At 36.1% G+C, this 19658-nt stretch overlaps 1 protein-coding gene across 2 annotated transcripts in view; it reads right to left on the bottom strand.

The window, feature by feature from the left end:
* The window catches only part of gfpt1 (glutamine--fructose-6-phosphate transaminase 1), a 36175-nt gene that overhangs the window by 15467 nt on the left and 1050 nt on the right, over window positions 1-19658 (bottom strand). The window contains exons 2-13 of one of the 2 annotated variants that reach the window (XM_058784926.1): window positions 17023-17238; window positions 15243-15368; window positions 15034-15092; window positions 14819-14953; window positions 14662-14723; window positions 10833-10912; window positions 10255-10363; window positions 9551-9714; window positions 7483-7578; window positions 6756-6853; window positions 5146-5266; window positions 4893-5050 (exon numbers count right to left, since the gene is read on the bottom strand). In XM_058784926.1, coding sequence (XP_058640909.1) covers window positions 4893-5050; window positions 5146-5266; window positions 6756-6853; window positions 7483-7578; window positions 9551-9714; window positions 10255-10363; window positions 10833-10912; window positions 14662-14723; window positions 14819-14953; window positions 15034-15092; window positions 15243-15368; window positions 17023-17238 — 1424 coding nt within the window. The remainder of the gene's footprint in view (window positions 1-4892; window positions 5051-5145; window positions 5267-6755; window positions 6854-7482; window positions 7579-9550; window positions 9715-10254; window positions 10364-10832; window positions 10913-14661; window positions 14724-14818; window positions 14954-15033; window positions 15093-15242; window positions 15369-17022; window positions 17239-19658) is intronic. The other variant, XM_058784927.1, reaches the window with a different exon arrangement.

Genomic DNA, 19658 nt, shown 5'->3' with positions numbered 1-19658 from the left:
TATGATCTCAGCATAAATTCACTCATTTGTTACTGTAACTCCAAATTTCTATACCCCAACCTTTGCAGTAAAGACTATGGTAGAGGGCTTACTATGGTAACATGCAACTACATAACACGTGATCATTAACAACCTTTGGGAATTAATTAACAACCTAATTATTCTTGAATACAGAAACAAATAAACCAACCACCTAATGAGAGTTTGATCCTCAACTGTAGAGTCCTGCATATCATTTTGAAACCTGGAAGACAACGGAGGGAGTCTGTAACTTAATTGCTTAAACTCATTGAAAACGGCCTGCCCAATTGTTCCAAGAGCTAAAGAAAGTGGGACTAAAATACCAATGCAGGATTTTGGCAGATGTCCTGGCACCTCGCTCTCATTGTTTCACTGTAATCTGATACTTATATAGGCAATTAGATCACCTCATTTAGCCTGCAGGCATCCACATTTCTATCCTAATGAAGCCTTGTCATAAATTAACTGGATCTCTCTAGTTTTTCCCTTGCATGACACGTTAACAGTTAGAAATGCCATTTCTCCTCTTAAGAAGGATGAAAAAGTAGAGGTAGAGAAAAGGCCAGAGCAGCAAGAGTATGAAAAGTGCAGTCTCCTTTGTGGTCATATTTCTTCTCTCAGCATTAACATCTCTCATCCAGCTGCTCCTTAGACGCTTGATTCCAAGAACAGTTTTTTTTCTTTTCACATATTTGTGACTTCATTAGACTTGTATGTGGCGGTCGAAGATGTAAGATAGTGGTTAAGACACATGCTCTAGACCTTCTGAGCTGTGGTGCTTATGCAGGAGACAGGTTTGATTCTGGCATATGGCTCGACGTGGTTCAGGATGTATTGGGACACTTCTCACAATTCTTTTAGTTCTAGTTCTCAATTCTTATCCATTTTCCTCACATTCAAATTAGCAATGTTCAACTTAACGTTATGTGTTAAAAGTGCATTCAGTAGTTCTTTAGTAAGCATGTTCTTATCAGTCCCTCCAGGATTTCACGATTTTTTTGTGTGATTTTTGCGATCAAAATGACTGATTTTGTGGTGGTAAGTTCCATAAATTTGTGATTTGTTTTTCCTTTTAAATTATATCACATTTACCGAATTAACTCAAGTGAAGTCACCTTTATTTACATAGTGCTTTTAACAATACAGATTGTGTCAAAGCAGCTTTACAGTATCAAATAGGAAAATAGTGTGTCAGTAGTGCAGAAGGACAATAGTAAACACTCAATTTTCATTTAAAGGTATTTCATTATTGAATTCAGTGATGTCATCATCCAGCTCAGTTCAGTTCTAATAGTATTTGTGTAATCAATTCGACGATATCACTGGAAATTAAGTGTCCCCAATAGGGCTGCACGATTAAATCGCATGCGATTTTGAACCAGCTGGAGTTTATTAAACGTGCAGATTATGTATTATGTTAGATGCACAATATTCACAAATAACAAACAAAATGCATAAAGCTGGTTTATTTTGGTCTCTTAGTCAATTCTGAAACATTTGAACTTTTAAAACAACCTTAGGACCCTTTTTCCACCTAACCTATGTAAATATTAACAAAGTATTGTAGCTGTACATACTGCTTGTAAATCCAATTCATACATTTGGTATTTTGGTCTCTTAATAAATTCTGATCTATTTTTTTTTATATATCAATATATAATATCTATATAAGGGGAAAAAAATTCAATAATTAAACACTGCGTAGTCAGCGTTGGTATTGTATCAGACTTTACTGATCAGTGTGCACTTAACATTATATGAAATTCAAGTTCAAATGGAGTTAAAGTTTTTGACCAGCGAATGACGGAGATGGAGTGTCATTAGAACGGCTGTAACTGTTATCTGAGGCAGCAAGTGCGTCGCAATATATGCTTTCATCAACTTTTACAGGTTATATAACGTTTATTGTAGCTATATGGGCGCTTAGGTTTTCTTGTTTAATACACTTGGTCAAAATCTCAAATTAAGCGCTTATGCACGGGATATTTAAAACGTACAAAAGTATATTGGATAGACGGCAAATAACCTACTTCTCCGCTCTTCAAGCACACAAAAACATTAGCCTTCACAGACAGTGTTTGAGTAAAGAAAACGCTGTACTATTCAAACATCAATTATTTATTCACCCTTTCATTGCGAAAAAAGCGGAGATCTGTCTCCAGGCTGTGCGCGGCAATCTGAGGCGGGGTGAAGTTACAAGGTTTCGCTGAGAGCTGATCCAATGGCATTACGAGGTTTTACTGACAAGCTCTTTTTAAAGCTTATCATTGGTTAATCATTTTTAAAACCCTCTGATTAAAAATAACGAATTATAATAGAGATATGAAGTTTGGATAATTTTCCACGGCACACCTGACTGGGCTAGGGTATGGCAACTGCATACTCTGCCATACGGAAACGCCGCCCCTGCTCGTGCAGTATATCGGGATATTGCTTAGCCCGGTCCTTGGCCCTGATGTGGGGAGGCAGGTGAGACAAATTTGCCGCCATTGTTTCTTGACAGATCGCTCACATACACAGACGTCATCACGTGAACAACATCTGAATCCACGTAACATAAAATAATTCAGTAAGATGATTATAATTTTGTTATGTGAGGTCTTTTATTTATTTTTTTGCGATTATTTTGCGGTTAAATGACGAATTATGCAGGATCACAAAAAAAATGCGACATTTTGTTTATTTTGCATTGCATTCAGCAATCGCGGAAAACTGGAGGGACTGTCTTATAGTACTGATAGCACAATGATTCACTCTTCAGAGAATGGTCCTTACCGGTCCAATAAAAATAAAAAAGGAGCAACTTGCATCACTACTCAAGATTTTCTCAAATCCTTGTGTTCCACATCAATGTTTACACTTTTTTTTTTTTTTTTTGTCTGTCAGTTTTTCCTTCAGCCCTATTCTGCTTCTTTGGCCCACCCTACACATTTAAAACACTTATAGAAAACTAGGAGTAGTTCATAGCATCTTCATCTTCTGGGAGTATAAACCATTCAGATGACACATCAGAAAAATGTTTTAATATGTAAAGTGTTTTAAATTGGCACCAAACTACCAAATGCACATTTCATTTGGGGAAAAAAATAAATAAAAATTCACTTGGCAGTAAAATGGATAACCATGCTCCTATATCTAGTTTCTCTAGTAGTACTGTAGCATATTAAATTTGTTTTTAAGTGGGTAAATTAAATGGGTATTTTTTGAACAGGTCAATTTAAATTTTATAGGTCAATTTAAATCACATAATAAGGTCTGCCATTTGGGCCATTCACTTGGTAATACACCGTAATTGGTGAAAAGCATCTGTTGTACTGAGCATTGGATGCAAATTGGTGGAAATGGGTTGGAGAATGGTATGAATTAAAGGGGCCTGACACCTTATTAGGGTTTGAACTTCCCAAAGTCAAGCATCTTAAACTGTACACGGTCACAGTTTTAACCCTACATAGGGAACCACTGTTTTCAAACAACATTTATGTAACCAAAAAGGTAGATTACAAGTCAGAATGTGTATTTTCAGATAGCTATGAACAGGAGGCAGCATTTGCCTTGAGTAACCATAGCCACTGTTCGCTGCTTGAGCATTACCATCAGTATCAGATGGTACACAGACCAAAAATAATATTATCATTAAATATAACTTTAATTTAAATTTAATAAGGCTGTAAATTGGTTAAAACTGTCATCAGATCAATTGTATAATATCCATTTTTGTGATTATTAGGGCTGTCAAAGTTAATGCAAATTCATTTTAACGGCACTAATCTCATTAATGATTAACACAGCGTGCATTTTCTGTTTGACCTGTTGCCTAGCCCGTAGTTGGAGAAATGGAGATGCACAGTGCTGCCAACTTAGCGACTTTGCAAACCCCTTTAGCAACTTTTTTCTCCCCTTCAAAATAGCACCTAGCGACAAATCTGCCGCGCAAGCGCAAGGTCTTGCTGTCCCGGCTCGCACACACACCCCTCTCCATCTGCGTCTGCTCTGTTCAGCACATTCAGTTAAACACAGATATTATGTTGCTTCTCTAATTTTACATGCAAGTATAGCCGAAATCACAGCACAGCTATTGTCTTTATTTCATCAGACGACGGCTCGATTATCAGGATTTTTGTGAAGATTTACATATTGGAAGGGAGATCTGGTTATGTAGTCTTAATGGGTTGCGTTTCAATCACTATTTCATATTCATTCCATTGTCTGACAACAGAAACAGTAAAATAATGAAAACAGTTATATTGAGAATTTAGCTGCATCAAAATACAGTATGTGGGCAAAGAGAGGCAAACCAATGTAATAATAAATGTACATTTTCATGTTCAGAAGAAGTGAGCTGCCCTGTCGTGCAAAAATGTCAACCGGTTTGTGTAAGTAAATTGCTCAGTGCAAAGAAAGTAGTAATGGGAATCTGGCATTTCTTTTTTTTATGCGTCTAATAGACATTAACAAGTTCTTTGAAAAACATCTATGACCTTTGAAACATGTCTAGTCTTCATGCTCTGTTGACTATGGTTTCAATAATAGTAAACTTATATTTGCACAAAGCATCCATATTTGTCCATGCACATGTTGATTAGAGTATTAAAAACTTGAAAAGTATTCATTTAAGGTACATTTAGAACAAATTAAAATGTGTGATTAATCACGAGTTAACTCATGACAATCATGCGATTAAATATTTGAATCGATTGACAGCCCTAGTGATTAAAAAAAATGTTTAGGACTGTTTAATTAACATGTTCATTTAGTATAAAGTTAAAATGTTAAAAGGTGGTTGTCATTTTTTGTCCCCCTCCCTCAGCAATAAAATTACCTGATAAATTAAGAAACAACCAATAAACAATAAATAAAAAAAAAAAACCCACCTTGGTGCTAGCCACACCAATCTCTGGGCCAGCATTGATGTGAACACCACAGTCTGTTTCTCTGGAGATGGAGCTGCCCACAGTGTTGGTGATGCCCACCGTCAGGGCGCCTCTCTCCTTACAGTAGCGCAGAGCCAACAGGCTGTCTGCCGTCTCTCCTGAACACACACATCAGAGTTCAGAGGACGGTCCTACGTAGTTCATAACACACACACACACACACACACACACGCACACAGGCACGCAAGCCAACCTGACTGGCTGATGAAAAAGCACACATCATCTCGGAAGACAGGCGTGTTTCGATCCAGGAAATCACTAGCCAGCTCCACCATGACAGGAAGTTCAGTCAGTTCTTCCAGTACCTGACGAGTCTAAGCCAGAAACAGAACCAGCATGAACCAATTATTATTTTGTAATCAGACATGCAGCAATAAAATGACAAAGTGATAAAAAAAAAATATTTTACCCTAAAGTCAACTTATGACTGTTAGTCAAGGCTTTTTTTTTTTAAGCGTGTTTGTGTTTTTTCATGATAATTATCCATTCATAGAAGCGAAATCTCAGCAAAAAGGGTCCATTCTTTATTGCCAACAGTGTAGTGTTTTATGAAGTCCCTTTCAAGCCAAGCAGATTTCTACTGGTCAAAATGGCAGATCTGCGCAATCAACAAACCCCTTACAATATCTGCATTGGGAAGTCACAAAATTCCAGACTGTGTGGATTCATATTAAAAACACTGGTGAATATTTGTGGGTGAAATCCAAACAAATGTGACAGTACCTTTAGAACAAAATAGGACATTTTGGTCACACTTTATTTTAAAGTCCAATTCTCACCATTAACTGCATGCTAAGCAATTTGCTTATAGCGAGAATTGGTCCCTATACTAAAGTGTTACCAACATTTTTTTTTATACAGCTGTAGCTTTAACACCATGTAAACTCCCACTTTATAAAATGAGTAAAAGCAGGCCCAACAGAGTCTGTGCTTCTTCATCTTTCAATAGCTGACCATTTACATAACATTATATTGTTTTTGCAGTTTGGTTTCATTTTTCTTTTTTAAACCGATAGGAAGATGCAAGTTCTGAAACTTTTCAGGAGGACTTTTTTCCCCTGTGTTTCATATCCGGACAATCTTCAGCTGGATTGCATTTAGACCTTGGATTCCAAGTCTCCAATGTAATGCGATTTCAAAATGTTTTCTGTCATGTGACAGATAATAAAATAAAATAATTTCTGAACAGAGAAATGCAATAGACTAGGTATCTTAAGTGAGAAGTGAGTGAAGATTCAACAGACAGACTGTAACGCACTGAGAACACTTGTTTTTATGCAGGCTACAAAAGCACACTTGAGAAGATCCAATTGATGGAGTTTGCATGGTTTGCAGAATTAAATATTTGATGTTTAGACTTTGTATTATTAGTTTGCCTTTCTGTTGTAAGGCACTTTCATTTACCATTCACTGAAATTATTTATTAGCCAAAACTTAAACCAAGAAATCTGCTGAAGGTGGTGAATGGCAGCTCTGATGCATCTGTGCTTAGATGCTGATGTTCTGTGTTGTCAAAATAAAAGTTGTATGAGACTAACAAAAACTTTGATACTTCAGAATACTTAAGAAATAATTGATAATATATTCATATACTGGCTTTGGTGATGTATCAGCCAACCACTAATTGAAACTAACTTTTCAAATCAAATGTTTTGTAGCATTTACATTTAAATGTTGTTAGTCATCCCTAAGCAGCTCCAAATATGGCATCACAAGGAGTCTTCCATATGAGATCAATTCGCTGGAAAACCCATACTAATGCCAGGTGTGAAGTGGGTCTGTGTCTGTGTGTAATGTACATACTGCAACTCCAGCATGGTAACTGGTCCCACAGGCGATCATGATGAGCCTCCGACATCTCTGGATCTCTTTAATGTGGTCTTTCAACCCTCCCAAGATCACTGCAAACACACAAACTTGGTGGTCAGTGCATTACAAAGGTACAAAACAGATTTCAGTACTTCAATAGGTTGGTATATTAACGTTATATCAGTTAATGAAGATACAGTATTTAACTGTAAATTTAAGTTAAAACTGTAAAACCTAAAATGTTGCTACCGTATTTTACACTGTAGATTTCCGGCAACCACAGCTGCCGTTTTACCATACATTTTACAGAATTTGTTTTTTTACAGTGAGTATACAAGTAGAAAAATCCAGGAAAAATCAGCTATTACCAGTAATTTCTTTCTCTGCTTCCATTTAAAGGTTTATAGTGAAACAGAAGATTAGCCAGAAACTTGCTACTTGGCATTCCCCTGAAATCTGACTCATTGCTCACGAGCCCAGTTTTATTGACAATGATGCAGTTGACTGACTATTCAGTTCTACCAAAGTAAACATACAGTAAGTGTACAAAGTCAGCTGGTAAGGGTTTCCAAACACATTGACACACATCGTTCCCGTTAAATCAATTTCTTCTGACCAGTGTAGCAATGTGTCTAAATTCACAAGAACTATGACTTCCCTAGAAGCTTTACTTGTGTCTGGCCTGGAAAAGACTCCCTGATCGGAGCACAGCTGGCCTCACCTGTGTTGTTCTCAAAGTTAACTCTTCCTCGCATAGTGTTGACCACAGACTCTGGCTGCTCGAAGATCTCCTTCTGCATGAAGGAACTGAAGTTTCCTGTTTTTAAAGAAAAAAATAAAAATAAATAGGGTCAAGTTAGTCTCTTTAAATTGTAGCGAAGCACGAAAGGGAACTTAAGTGATAAGCATCACAAAATCACTGCATTCTGTTGTACGGAGCGAATTGTCACATTTTTGAGCAAGTGTCATCTGGAACTGCTCTCGTCTTAAAGGGCATCTGGGAGGCGTCATAAGCCATGACTGAAAAATCATTATCATAAATAGCTGATTACAGACAGTCTGATGGGATTAAGAGATTTCAGCCACTGACGCCAAGCAAAACCAAAGCCCTTCATTTTCTGCTCGATTAGAAATTCTTGATTAATTCCTTTCTCACAAAATCACTGAGATACACAGCAGGAATGCGAGAATAACTGAGGGAATGCCATACCCAGAAATTAGGTCATGAGAATTGTTTCCTTTTTTTTTTTCACAATAGGTTAGATGAAATGTAGGGAGGCGAGGAGAAATAAGGGAAGGAGTGGATGTAGAGATGGAGGAGGAGCAAAAAAGCAGAGCACATCTGAAGCGATGTACTGCTCTCTGGTGTCTGGAAAGCAAGCACACATTTGTCCTCTGATGCATGTCAGCTCCTCAAGCTCAACAGTAGTAGCAAGTGCTACGGTAGTCTCAGTCTCAGATGCACAACCATAGTTCGCTTACAGAGTGCATGATACATATTGCACAGAACTTGAAAGCTCCAATCAGAACGCTCCAATGCCATGCAAACGATCAAAAAGCAAAGAGATAAAGGCCTCTTCAAACTCCTGGGCACACTTTAGTTTGGGGAGGAATTTTCAATATTAACTATCATCTACGACTTGTCTCAAACTCATAATTGGCTGCTTATTAACAGTTAAGGTAGTTTAGGAGTAAGCAATATAGAATATAGTCTTGCAGAATAAGGCATTAATATATGCTTTATAAGTATTAATAAACAAATAATAAATTAGTGATACACATTCTAATAAGCAACTTGTTAGCAGTGAGTGAGAATTAGTCCTTAAAACAAAGTGTTGCCAAATGTGCAAAAATGACAATGTTCCCGAAATGGGGATTAGTTCATAAACTGGGAAATGTCTGATTCTGGTATTGGGAAGTCATTTTAGCTATTCGATTTGTCTGGATTGTTAGTGATAGAAAGTTAGAAACATGCAATAGTGGTCCTACAAGCCAAGTTGTTATATGAAACTGGTGTTTTTCCTGAAGCCACAGCACAAATCAGCATTACACCGCACACCGTTGGTGTGTTATTGTTACAGCTGACGTCTTTGATTCTCTCTTTAGTTTATAATGTCAGTCATTTCTCTCTTAAAGGTTTATATGGCAGAGCTGCATTGAGAAGTTGGTCCATAAACACCCTGGAACTTGTTTTAACCTCACAGTCTTAATGTGGGTCATACTGGGTGTGGTTGGTTTACAGCCAATCATCTGTGTATTTCCCCAATGACGGTTTCATAAAATTAATGTAATCATGTCTAACAGGCTCTTCGATTTCCAAGCAAACATTTCTCAGTGATGTCAAAGGAGCAACCTCAGACTTCACATGCAAATTATGATCACCAAAATACGCATCAGAGCAGAGGGCATAGAGTACATTAATAAAATGATGCATTAGAATAGTGGACATAATTTATTAATATATTAATGAATGATTAAAAAGGTGCATTTCATTTGTTGTTAAAAACAATGTTAAAAGGCTTTGTGCACTTGCCATTTGTAGTTCAGCATGCGTGTGGTTAATGCCAAATAAATGATTAAATATTTAAACAGATTAAACCTTGTTAGCAAGGTTTGTCACTTCTCAGGAAAATGTTGATTTAAGGACTCTGAAAGTTTCTTCCTTGAAACTTTGTGTCCAGCACACTGATAAAAACCTGTGAATGAGCAGAAGCCCGTCAATCAGGTTGGAACTGGCAATTTCAATCAGCTCTTGCTATTTTTTGTGTATGATACGCATCTGTCCTTACCCTTCATGATCTGCTGCAGCTCCATCTGCAGGGTCTGGATGGCACGGGCCGGGTGATCTCCTGCTGTGCGCTTGATCCGATGGATGGAGAGACGCCCGTCACGCACTGCTGCGATATCATCATCCTCGAGGAAGATGACCCGATTGGTGTGCTCGATGACAGCACTGCAGTGACATCAAATATAGCCATTTAAACACCTATTCTGTTTAAATCCACTCCATTCTTTTTGGGTTTTACCCCTTGTGCTTGAAAACGCATTATGGATTTTTGAAAATGACCTTTCATGCAGTGTGTAACACAGCTCTAAGTGAATGAAAACATCCTGCAAAGTTTTAAATCTGAAAGTGCACCGTGTATAAAAGTTAGTCTCTCAAAAGAAAGTCTCGAATCCGAATCATTGAAATGAGTTTTTAAAGTGAATCCCAAGCCGTTTCAAGTTGACGGCAAAATTAAACATTAGCATATTGCCGCCCACTTGTAACATGCGCAGACCTGGGAAAACCTGATTTTCGTGTTGGTCTGAATGAAAATGCAAATTCATTTGCCACTAGGTGCTGCTTTTGGAGCGTTTAAAATAGCCGTTTCCCCGGTAACCTGTTGTTGGGGACTATTTTTTTTAACCTTTCATAAACCATAATAGGGGCACTTTAAGATAAAACCAACACAGAAAGTGAATGGATGTGGCAAAACAGAAAGGAACAGACCTGGCATCAGATGCAAAGTAGTACTCCACGGCTTTCTCATCCACCGGAAACAGACACGTGTCCTCATCCATCCTGGGCAGAGTACTGCAGCTCTTTTTATCTTTACCAGCTATATAAAAAACAAATATCGTTATTAATCATTATTGGGGAATAAAATTCAGTATTTTTTTCTTAAACTTTATTATTGGCAACTCTAAGAGAATATATGCAAGAATGATATTAGTAAAAGTTGTTGCATTGCAATATGAGGATCATTTGCTAACAGAAGCAGGATACTACAAGTACGTACAACTAGATATCGTGAATGTCTTGTTTTTGCCACTATATGAATGCTTATTAATTGGCTATCAATTTTTACTTTATTTCTGGACTTCCGTCTACTTATTTGACAGATATAGTTGAAAGTAATTTAGTTCCAATGGACAGAGAAGGGCCAATGGAATCGGAGCATGTTGCAGGACAGGCTTGAACCCATCTGAGCATTACACTCAATGATTTTACAGGATATGTGCTAGTTCAGTTCTTCATGCAGTGGAGGTCAGTGTGTGTATGAAGTGTATGTGTGTGTGAGAACTCACAGGAGCGATACAGGATGGGGATGTGATCTGTGGAAAGCTTGTGGTCACTTCTAACGCCAATCAGTAACGGACCTCCTCTCCTGGATGGATGCAAAGAAATACCCATTTGAGATGCTAATCCTTTTAGTTGTACTGTTATATAAATACTGTTTATAGGGCTGTCGAATGATTCAAATACAGTGCATTGAAAGCCAATTATTTTCTTAGCTAACATGCGTTCAGTGCATGTGTATATAAAATATACAGCTGGCTAATGAGAGCTACAGACGATAAGCACCTGTAAAGTCTGTTTACAAGGTGTTAAATGTGTTTAAACATGATTCAACGAGGGTAAACTTAGCATTGCCAGAGAGTTATAATGCTTGCTCTCTCAGGCCAGAGGGCAATAAGTGCATTGTATGTTTGCTGAGAGTGAAGAAAGGCTGTGCGGAAACTTTTAAAAATGTAAATAGTTTGGGCATGATATGCAAATTACTAACCTTGGGCGCATTAGGTCGCTTGTTTAAAATTACTCTAAATTCATTAGTTACAATAGGATTCAGAAAACATGTACACACTTATGCACGTATACGTTTCGTGGAAGAAAAAAGATAAATAAAAATGATTAGAGTGTAAACACTAGGGGTGACCCCGAATAGTCGACGATTCCATGCTTCAATTCGAGGAGCCTGATTCAACTACTAATCTCACAGTCGAATATTCGCGGGGTGTTACGATCATGCCATTTTGGCTATATGGGGGTGCTCAGTGTCTGATTTCACATAGGCTGTATATTAACTTATTGGGAGAAAACTGGTAGTTCTATTAAGAGAATGCTGTAAATAAGAATCTTAAAAAGAAAGCAGCTTTAAATAAATATTAACGTGCGTGAATAAATCCAACTCTACGACGGCGTTTTAGTGCCACCTTAATAAATAAAATAAAAATCTAAGATTACGAGAATAAAGTCGAAACGTTACGAGAATAAAGTCGAAACGTTACATAGTTGGATTATATAGTTATAATATTTTGAGATAGGCTATTCTAGCCTTTTGCGCATGCAAATGGCCCGGATTGGGAGCACCGGGAGATATTCCAAATCTCAGTTTTCAAAATCTGTCAGTTTTATAGCGAAATACAAACAATATGTAGGCTATATTGCAATAATGTGCTTGTCAAGCGGCATGTGAGTCAATCATCTTTCAGATTACAATAACAAACGACGAGACATTTTCATTATAAATTAGGCTAAACTTTTTTTTTTTTATGCCTTATGTTCCTTCAATTTATATCTTGCTATAAACTTGAAATAAAGATCAAAAACATTTATAATTTGTATTTCGTTATAAAACTGGCATAATTTGAAAGCTGAGCTGTGTGTAAAAGCAATAAAGCACAAAATTGTTGTGATTACTGGTATCATATAATGAATGGAAGACGTTAAATATTATGTCATTGCAGTATAGCATGAATAAAACAGTTTGTGAATAGTCACTTAACGTTTACAGCAGAAAAGACAACAATATAACATATGTTAACAAATTTGAGTCCACTTCAACCTTTAGAACGTTTTATTGCTGTTTAATTAAACAGGCTACATGTGAGGAATGAAAGTTTGGGATGTTTTTGAGGAGCAGGTGGAATTTTCACAATAATTTAATGAATTTATTCACATAAATACAGCGATCTGTCACACCACATTAAAGAGCTTGAAAATCACATTATTGTAAGACACAATTTGTGTTTCGTTATAAAACTGATTTTGAAAGCTGAGACTTTGTTTTATATTAAAAGCACTAAAAGCTTAAGCTATTGCTATTGTGTGGCTGACGCACTACAAATAATGAATGCAATGGAATGCATTAAATATTATTTCCAAGCATACTGTCCCCGCGAGTATGACACATGGTATGATTTCTGCTAATAATCCCACATAGCTATATTTGTAGTGTATTAAAAAAGGGTTAAATAAGAGAGCTAGAGCTGATGTTAAGATAAACAGTTGTTCCTGTTCAGTCTGTTAATAAATATCATATTCTTGATATTAAGCCGTTTCCGCGAGTCGTTAAAATTGACATCCCAGTAAGATGATGCGGCCGCTCGGACACAACAATATTCAAATCAATTCCTGTGGCCTGCAACTTCTCCCGGTGCTCTCAATGCGGGCCATTTGCATGCGCGATATAGGCTATACTCTCAAAATATTATAACTTTAATTTCTACGATTTAAGTGACCGTAACATTTCGACTTTATTCTCGTAATCTTAGATTTTTTTTATTTATTAAGGTGGCACTAAAACACCGTCGTACAACTCCCCCTATAGATTAAAGTTTCTCTTTCTAATCCGTGACCGACAGAGGAGCATGGCGGCAGGGATTTAAATCTTTAACAAGACTCAAATTGACACAGGCAGAGTGGAAGACTTTTTTGTTTTGGATCAGGTAGGGTACAACAAGTGATTTCAAAACATTTCAGTCGGTTTATTTATATCGTGTATATTATTTATCTCGTATAAGATGCATTTGGTTGAGTTACAGTAAAGCGCTTCATTGTAGTACTATACGGTGATTATCTCTTCAGCGCGCGGTGCAAGCAGAACAACAATGCAGAATATTAATAATGAGAACTCCATTATAATAAAATGCTGTGATTTTTTAGTGTTTAGTTGTGTTTCTGCATGTTGTTGCGTGAAGAAAGCGTCCACAAAAGGAGTTCATTCAGAGCTGCGCAGGCGCGTTCATGTGCATTCGGGGCATTTTGTGCAGATAGCCTATAAGTCTTAATATTAACGTTATATTATATAAATAACGAAGCGTATTTTGTGAGATTAAAGATTAAAAACCTGCTATCATATGCTTCATTCTACTGGTCATCTTCAGCACGCGCAGCTCAAAACAGAAATGCTATAACTCATATAATATTATAATGGCAGCACTATTGTAAAAAATAAATAAATGTGAATTCTTAAGGGTTTCACTGACGTTTAATGTTAACCATCTATTAATCAAAACATAAAACATTATTTACCCCGTTTGTATCTGCGAGGCGTCCTTTACACATTTGCCCTGTGTATTTATGACTGTCTAACGTCTGACTTGACTCTTGGTTATACATTTTGCCCCGCCCCCAAATATATATGATTAGACTATCGGCATGATTAAAAAATTCCGATTCGACTATGAAAATCCTTAGTCGGGGACACCCCTATTAAATACAAAATGCAATTATTAGGTAATGAGACCTCATTTGCGCAAAAAACAGATCCTATATTGCTACAAGTACAACAAAACACACGGAAAAAAAAAAAAACTATTAACCATCAATAGGTGTTTACATCACATTTACATGAAAAGCATATCACTTGCTGTGCTTCGATAATGACATTTTTGGTAACACTTTACAATATTAGTTGACATCAGTAAATGTGTTAACTCCAAGGAACTAACAATAAGCTGTATGTGTTATTTTTTAATTTACAGCATTTAATAATTATCGTTAACAGCTTTAGAATTGTTTGCCATTGTTAGTTCATGTAGTTAACTAATGTTAACAAATGGAACAAGAGTCACCTAAATTTTAACCATACAATGACCTCAAATGATTTTGCTTTTGTTAAACGCCCAATCTGGTTTCATGTATAACTGTCCACAGAGAGCGACTTAAACGTTTTCCTTTCTAATGGGAGCTCCACTAGGGACCTTTGTGTTTGTGTAGGCCTATGTGATTGCTCAGAATGTTACAATCAGTTTTTTGAAAATCACAAACAAACAAAAACAGCTGAACTGAATGAATGCATTAAAACATTTAATTGTGCACATGTTAACGTTGACTACATAAGGCTGAAGTTACCTGCAGCCCACTGCCTCTCCTGGATAGTGCACACTTTTGAAGACCAGGGCAAAAGCTCCTTCCTAAAGTAAAGGAGATGTTTATTACCACATCATTCGCATTCATTATTCATGACCTTTAGAGTGTTTATCGTCAAGGTGACAGAAAAGGTGTTTACTAGTTGCCGGGTGACTTGCTCCACGAGGGTGGCGAAGGTGATGTCGTCGCTCTCCCGGTTATCATACATGTACTTCACCAGCTTAGCGATGGTCTCTGTGTCTGTCTCAGACTCAAAATCATAGCCTTTACTCTCCTGTACACATACAAACATAAATAGTCAAAATATAGACACGTACTGGCTGGATAAATGAATGGAGATGATGTTTTACTTGCCAGAAACTTCTTCAGGTCTTTGTAGTTGGTGATGATTCCATTATGGATGACAATAAACTCTGAAAGGAAATAAAATCACTACAAAATCAGAACATATATACACACACATATATATATATATATATATATATATATATATTTTTTTTTACAGATAGGAAAGTGTGTGAAAGTAAACATGCGTTATGAAAAGCAGATTGTTGGTAACAGACCGTTGGTCTTGTCAGATCTTTGCGGGTGGCTGTTGACCGGGCTGGGGACGCCATGAGTGGCCCATCGAGTGTGAGCGATTCCCAGGTGCACATCAAACTCCACATCAAGATCAATATCCTGCTGCCCTGCGGAACAGATGTTCGGTAACACTTTAGTATAGGGATCAATTCTCACTATTAACTAGTTGCTTATTAGCATGCCTATTATTAACATATTGGCTGTTTACTAGCACTTATAAAGCATGTGCATATTCTACATCCCTGATCCTACCCGATACCTAAACTTAACAGCTACCTTACAAACTATTAATAAGCAGCTAATTTGAGGCAAAAGTTGCAGCTAATCGTTTGTTAGTAGCGAGAATTCAAATAAAGTGTGATCAGATGTTCAAATACAAACTGGTAATACCATTTTTCAAATGAATAGTGACAATCACACTTAGGCTAGAAAATAGAAGTACACTTTACACAAGTAAGCAAATGCCTTTGGCCAATGCATTTCAAGTGTGCAGTGTGTCAAAGTTAAAGAAGGGGGAGAAGTGTTACAGATGTTGCAAGTTCTTTGAAATGTACTCTTTGTATTGGTTTCACAAAACCTTCATAGCCAATTTTTTTTTTTTTAAATATTTAATTTATTGACTGAGAAAAAAAAACCTTACACTTTAAATACAGTTGAATGTGTACTTATTACTTTCAAATATATTTTCCACAGTAAAGTATTTTTACAAATTTAGGATTAATTATTTCATGATATCTATGTTTTTGGAGCCCACAATTCAAAACACATGACTACAGTTTTTAGGACAAAGTTTCTCTCAAATATTTATAAGCAAAGAAGCAGATTAGTTTAAATGTGTTTTTGTCCTTCAAGGACTTCATTCCTTTAAACGATTAGTTTTTTTGGTAACACTTTACAATAAGGTTCGTTAGTTAACAACATTAGTAAACATGAACTAAGAATGAACAATACTTCTACAGCATTTATTAATCTTAGTTAATGTTAATTTCAGCATTTACTAATGCATTATTAAAATCATAAGTTGCGTTTGTTAACATTAGTTAATGCACTGTGAACTAACATGAATAATCAATGAACAACTGTATTTTCATTAACTAACATTAACAAAGATTAATAAATAGTGTAATACATGCATTGTTCATTGTTTGTTCATGTTAGTTAATACATTAACTAATGTTAACAAATGACACCTTATTGTAAAGTGTTACCGTTTTTTTTTTTATAATGATATCAGGACAGATTTATCATTTTGACATTTTTTACTTATTGTCGACATGTTTACAGGGATAGTTCAGATCTGTTATAATTTACTCACCCTCAGGCTGTTCCAAACCTGTATGCATTTCTTTCATCTATTGAACACAAAAAAAGGTACTCTGAAGAATGTGTGTAACCAAACAGATGCTGGTAACTATTAACTTCTATAAAATGGCTGCTGTTTGGTAACCTACATTCTTCAAAATATCTTCTTTTGAGGTCAACCCTTTAATCAATTTTAATTAGGTAGTTCAAGTTTTTTTTTTTTTCTTCCTTTTCCAAACCATTGATGTGAAGTGAAAACAGAAACTATCGTGCAGAGTTTGCATTGACAAAAAGAAGATTTAAAAAAAAAAAAAAAAAAAAATAGACAGTTGCACTGTGTGATTTGCTCTGTGACGCATATTGAAGCACTTTAACGCAAAGTCTAGATTTTATTGTAAAAAGTGTTCTCATACTGGCATATAGTGTGTTTTGACCTGTAAAATGACCACCATTACTTACTATGGATTTCCTCATCCAGCGCTTTGACTTTTCCTGTTTGCTTGATCAGGTGGATGTTCTTGCAGTTGGTTTCCCATTCCTTACCGTTTCCTCCATCAATGCCCACACCAGCGGAGTCATAACCACGGTACTCCAGGCGATGCAGACCTTTGATAAGGACCTCAAGGATCTCACGACGAGTGCGAGGCACGTGATAATTCAGATACGCAAAGATGCCTTCAGAAAGAGAAAGAAAGTGTGTTTTAGATTTTCACTGCACTGCACTAAAATAAAGTTTATCTGCACATTCAGCAATTAATTCACAAACTATGGCTGCAATCCTGTTCATACACTATCAATACAAAATCAGATATAGAGGCTATTATGTGCAACAAAAGTGACAGTACACAGTATATCCAAATGCAAAGTTATGTACAGGCTGACTCGTATGAGTTCTTAAATGCACACACTAACAAATGAAAATAAATTAAATGAACAATCAAGGCAATATTTACTCAATTCACAAAACAAATTTAAGCTAGCTAAATAGGCACTGCTACCAGTCTCTTAAAATGGCAAAATCAGTTTAAGGATTTTTGCATTATAAAAATATGGTATGTAAATTAAGATTCATCTGGTAATAGGTCATTGAAAGAGTTTTTTTTTTTTCCCACTTTTCATTGAGATGCAGATATAAACATACATATTACTTCAGCACAAACTATTCTACATAAAAATCGCTGCATATCCATCATCCATGCAAAAATAGTCCATCTCTTTCAGACTCTAAAAAAAAAAAAAAAGACAGACTTGACTACTTAAAAGGGTCACATCTAAACCAGGTGTGCCTGCAAACCAACGCTGCTTTTACATCATAACTACAGGATTAACATGCATTTAGGATCTATTGTCTAAATGCATGTTGGTTATCTTATTGTGAATCATTCAATGCAGATTTATTTTTTTTTAACTTGAAATAGAACTCAAAACGACAGACTCCTCTATTAAAACCCACTGCAAAACTGCATTCAGATCTTCCTCCATCTGATCAACAATTGATTTAATAAAAAAAAAAAAAAAAAAAGTTACACTTGGATGTAAATCACAAAATGAAAAGATCTGATGCTACTTTAGTTTCAATGTGACTTTAAAGGGAAACAAACAGATTTAAGTGAGAGAAACTGAAACTTGCATTGCAGTTAAAAATACACAACATATTTTGGGGCGTGCTGTTTAAATACTAATACAAAACATCAGCATGTAAGCCTTTGCTATACTTTGGAAAAATGCAGTATCTCTAAAAACAGAGCAGCAAACAATCAGTAAAGAAAGCGGAAGACACCCTGATGAAGTAGCTGCTGGATAAATGGCCAACAAATGCAAAGCATGATTTGTTGATAAAGAAGCGGTCTGGTAAAGCAGACACAACCGGTTTGGCATCTTTAAGTAAACACTGAGAGCTGATACGCACTAGAAAGATGCCACTCTACATACACATTGCCGCAAACAAGGAAGTGGTACTACGGATGCCATTAAGAAAATTAAAAAGCCTAATGGAAAGAAACATCCATCTGTGTTGATATACACACAGTCAGAACAAAAATCAATGATAGGGAAGAAATCGCCTCAGCAAAAACTGTATGAACAGTGAGAGAAGGAAAGTGAAAATAGAGAAAATGACTGGTTTATATGTTTGCATCTTCACATGGGGATACATGCACTATGAAAGTACAGCACTATGAAAGGACAGAAACACCACAGAAGCACCATTCAGTGGTCTGGCCGTGGGCACTGAATATACGTGTGTGTGTTATGTAGTCAAACAAGGCCCTGCTTTATTAGACAGATGACTTGCTAAAATGAATGAAGGATAGATTGTGAATATGGTTTCATCACCCCACCTCACCCCAAAAAGTTCTTTAAACACAGATGTACACTACTGTTCAGCAAGTTTGGCATTTGTTTGATTTTTTATTTATTTTATTTTTTTACAGAATTAAGGCTTATGCTCACCAAGACTGCATTTGATGGCAGTAAAAACAGTAATATTGTGAAAAATTTTACAACTTAAAGCTTTTTTTTTATTATTTATTTAATACATTTTAAAAATGCAATTTATTACTGTGATCAAAGCTGAATTTTCAGCATCATTACTCCAGTCTTCAGTGTCACATGATCCTTCAGAAATCATTCTAATATGCTGATTTGGTGCTCAAAAAAAAAAAAAACAATAAAAATTTATTTGAAATAGAAAACATCTGTTACATTATAAATGTAACTACTGTCACGTTTGATCAATTTAATGCATCATTGCTGAATAAAAGTATTAATTTGTTTCGAAAAAATAAATAAAAATCTTACTGATTCCAAACTTAGCAGTATTCTCCACGTACTCTCGCTTTTCCGAAGAACATAAATTACTGATTTCATTAAAAGAGACGTTTGTGTAACTTTAGGCTACATTTCACTTTAGTTACTAAACAAGTTAATGGATCAAAGATGCACAATTTAGTTTTTCACGACCATTTTCCTCCCTCTGACTAACAGAATTAAACAGGATTTTGTAGCTGTACCTTTAATATTTGTGCAAGTAAGCCATCTATGCAGTTTGCAAATTATATGTACATGACCTTTAGAGTACGCCTACATGATACATT

This window comes from Onychostoma macrolepis, chromosome 08 (genome assembly GCF_012432095.1).
Source record: "Onychostoma macrolepis isolate SWU-2019 chromosome 08, ASM1243209v1, whole genome shotgun sequence".
NCBI lineage: Eukaryota > Metazoa > Chordata > Actinopteri > Cypriniformes > Cyprinidae > Onychostoma > Onychostoma macrolepis.
This window is presented reverse-complemented; position numbering and strand designations above follow the sequence as displayed.